The 2,024-nt window shown below is 47.5% G+C and overlaps 1 protein-coding gene across 1 annotated transcript in view; it reads right to left on the reverse strand.

Annotated features, from left to right (window-relative positions):
* The window catches only part of LOC107102667 (leukocyte surface antigen CD53-like), an 11,061-nt gene extending 10,420 nt beyond the window's left edge, over window positions 1-641 (reverse strand). Inside the window, exons 1-2 of the mRNA XM_015402055.1 lie at window positions 554-641; window positions 141-230 (exon numbers count right to left, since the gene is read on the reverse strand). Of these exons, the coding sequence (XP_015257541.1) occupies window positions 141-203 (63 nt within the window). The 5' untranslated portion in view covers window positions 204-230; window positions 554-641. The remainder of the gene's footprint in view (window positions 1-140; window positions 231-553) is intronic.
* Window positions 642-2,024: the final 1,383 nt, after the last annotated feature.

The following is a 2,024-nucleotide window of genomic DNA, read 5'->3' on the forward strand; positions in this document are numbered from 1 at the left end:
TAAACAATCTGCAGCCGTTGATCAGAAACCAGCCAAACTTTGAAAAACAAAGTTAACTGGTATTTATTTGGGTGACAGAGCTTCTCCTCTCTCTATGACATCATGATGGTCTGTCCTCTGCTTTACCCCCCCCCCCTTACCCAGCACAGGAAGTGCAGAGACACCACCAGGCTCTTCAGGCAGCCGACACAGGAGCTGTTCATCCTTCCTGATCTGCTGCTCTGGGAGATCTGGAGGGAAAATAAAGTCGTCTCAGCAGAGCGTCTGTTTGGTGTGACAACAGCGGATGGCTCTGAGGGCCGAGGTGTTAATCATTATTATCCCTTCTTATCAACACAGCCGCTGTTTGTTACAAGCTTGTATCTGCTGGAAGCTGCTTCCAGATTTATCTTGTTTTCCAACTCGCCAACATTACAGGAAAAGATTGGAAGTTTGAGAATGTTTGATTTTCTTTTTCTCGTTCTGAACATCAAGATGTTTCCTGCTGGGATGAGCCGAGTTTTGGTAGAATAATGTCTGCGTTTATGATTTATCCAAGTGTGTCAGAACTTACCTTAACTACAGGGAATGATCCGCCGGCGTCCAAGTGGCTCCAGTCTGCAGCATTCCTCAGAGACTGAGAGCAGGCAGGAATGGCAGAGGGACGGGCTAAAGGCTTTATCAATCCAGTATTTACAGAAGCAACAAAGAGGAGGTGGAGGCGTGCCCCCCCCCCCCGCTGGAAGGCCAACCTGCAGCAGGGCTGAGATACTGAACACATGACGACCTGTGAAATCCAGAGAGGCTCGGGCGATTCTTTCAACAGCCTTCATAGAAATGAGTGATTTACAAAACTAGAATAAAGGAAAGAAATCGATTCCAGAGCTTCCCAGGTCCCCACATCCCAGGATGACATTTCTATAGATTAAAGAGGAAAGGTTCTGAGAAAAAAGGTGAAAGAAGAAGCATTCAGAGCCATTCTCCCCTGATGCTTCAAGGAGAAAAAGATGGAAACAGGTTAGAAGTTACAGGTGTTGTTCTTCCTTCTGGCTCAGTTTGTCTGAGCAGGTGTCTACTTCATCCTCCAGCTCCTCCTGATCCAACTACAGCAGGAAGACAGCTCCTCCAAAACAGCAGTTCTCCATCTAGTTCAGCTCAAAAACACTAAACTGATCCCAAAATTAAAAGATAATCATCAATGACATCAGTGACTCCCTTCCATGGGTCAGTGGAGGAGATCAGACAGTACTGGTGGACAGCAGCTTCTTAGTGTTAGGCTGGGATCATCTGGCTGCTCACGCCTGGCCGCCTTCATTTGGCCGCCTTCATTTGGCCGCCTTCATTTGGCCGCCTTCATTTGGCCGCCTTCATTTGGTCGCCTTCATTTGGCCGCCTTCATTTGGCCGCCTTCATTTGGCCGCCTTTGTTTGGAACATTGCAAAAATGAGCAATCTCCTGTCCAGGGGTGATGCTGAGAAACTAGTCCATGCATTTGTTACTTCAAGGCTGGACTATTGTAATCGGTTGGTATGAGGTGTGGACCGCTGGGCCGCTGACTGGACCGCACCTCAGCAGAGAGGAGGGGGGCTGGTGGACGGTAACAGACCACCCATGTCTTCTGGAAGTTCTGGGGGCGGCACTGTAGTCGAACAAAATCCCGGACGATTTTGAAATTCCCCCCAGACATTTTTTCTAGGTATGAAAAGTAGGACATGTCTGGGAAAAAAGAGGACGTCTGGTCCCCCTACCATATCAACAATCTGATGTTTCAGTGAGTGAGTTCTTGTTGCTATGATGCGTCTTTGCTCAGCAGCTTGGCTCGTTGTGAACCAACCAATCAGAGCACAGCTCATCTAAATATTCATGATCAAACCATAAAAGGAAGAACAGCTGTGGTTTCATTCTAGGGCTTTTAACCAGGCTGCATTAGGGCTCATAGAACAGCTAATAGGCCATTTTCAGTCCAGCCAATGTTACACACCCTATTAGAGACCTGAAGGACCAGATACCCTATAGAATCATTCTATCACCCTATTAGAGACCTG

Source organism: Cyprinodon variegatus, unplaced genomic scaffold (genome assembly GCF_000732505.1).
Source record: "Cyprinodon variegatus isolate N-32 unplaced genomic scaffold, C_variegatus-1.0 Scaffold1294, whole genome shotgun sequence".
Taxonomy (NCBI): domain Eukaryota; kingdom Metazoa; phylum Chordata; class Actinopteri; order Cyprinodontiformes; family Cyprinodontidae; genus Cyprinodon; species Cyprinodon variegatus.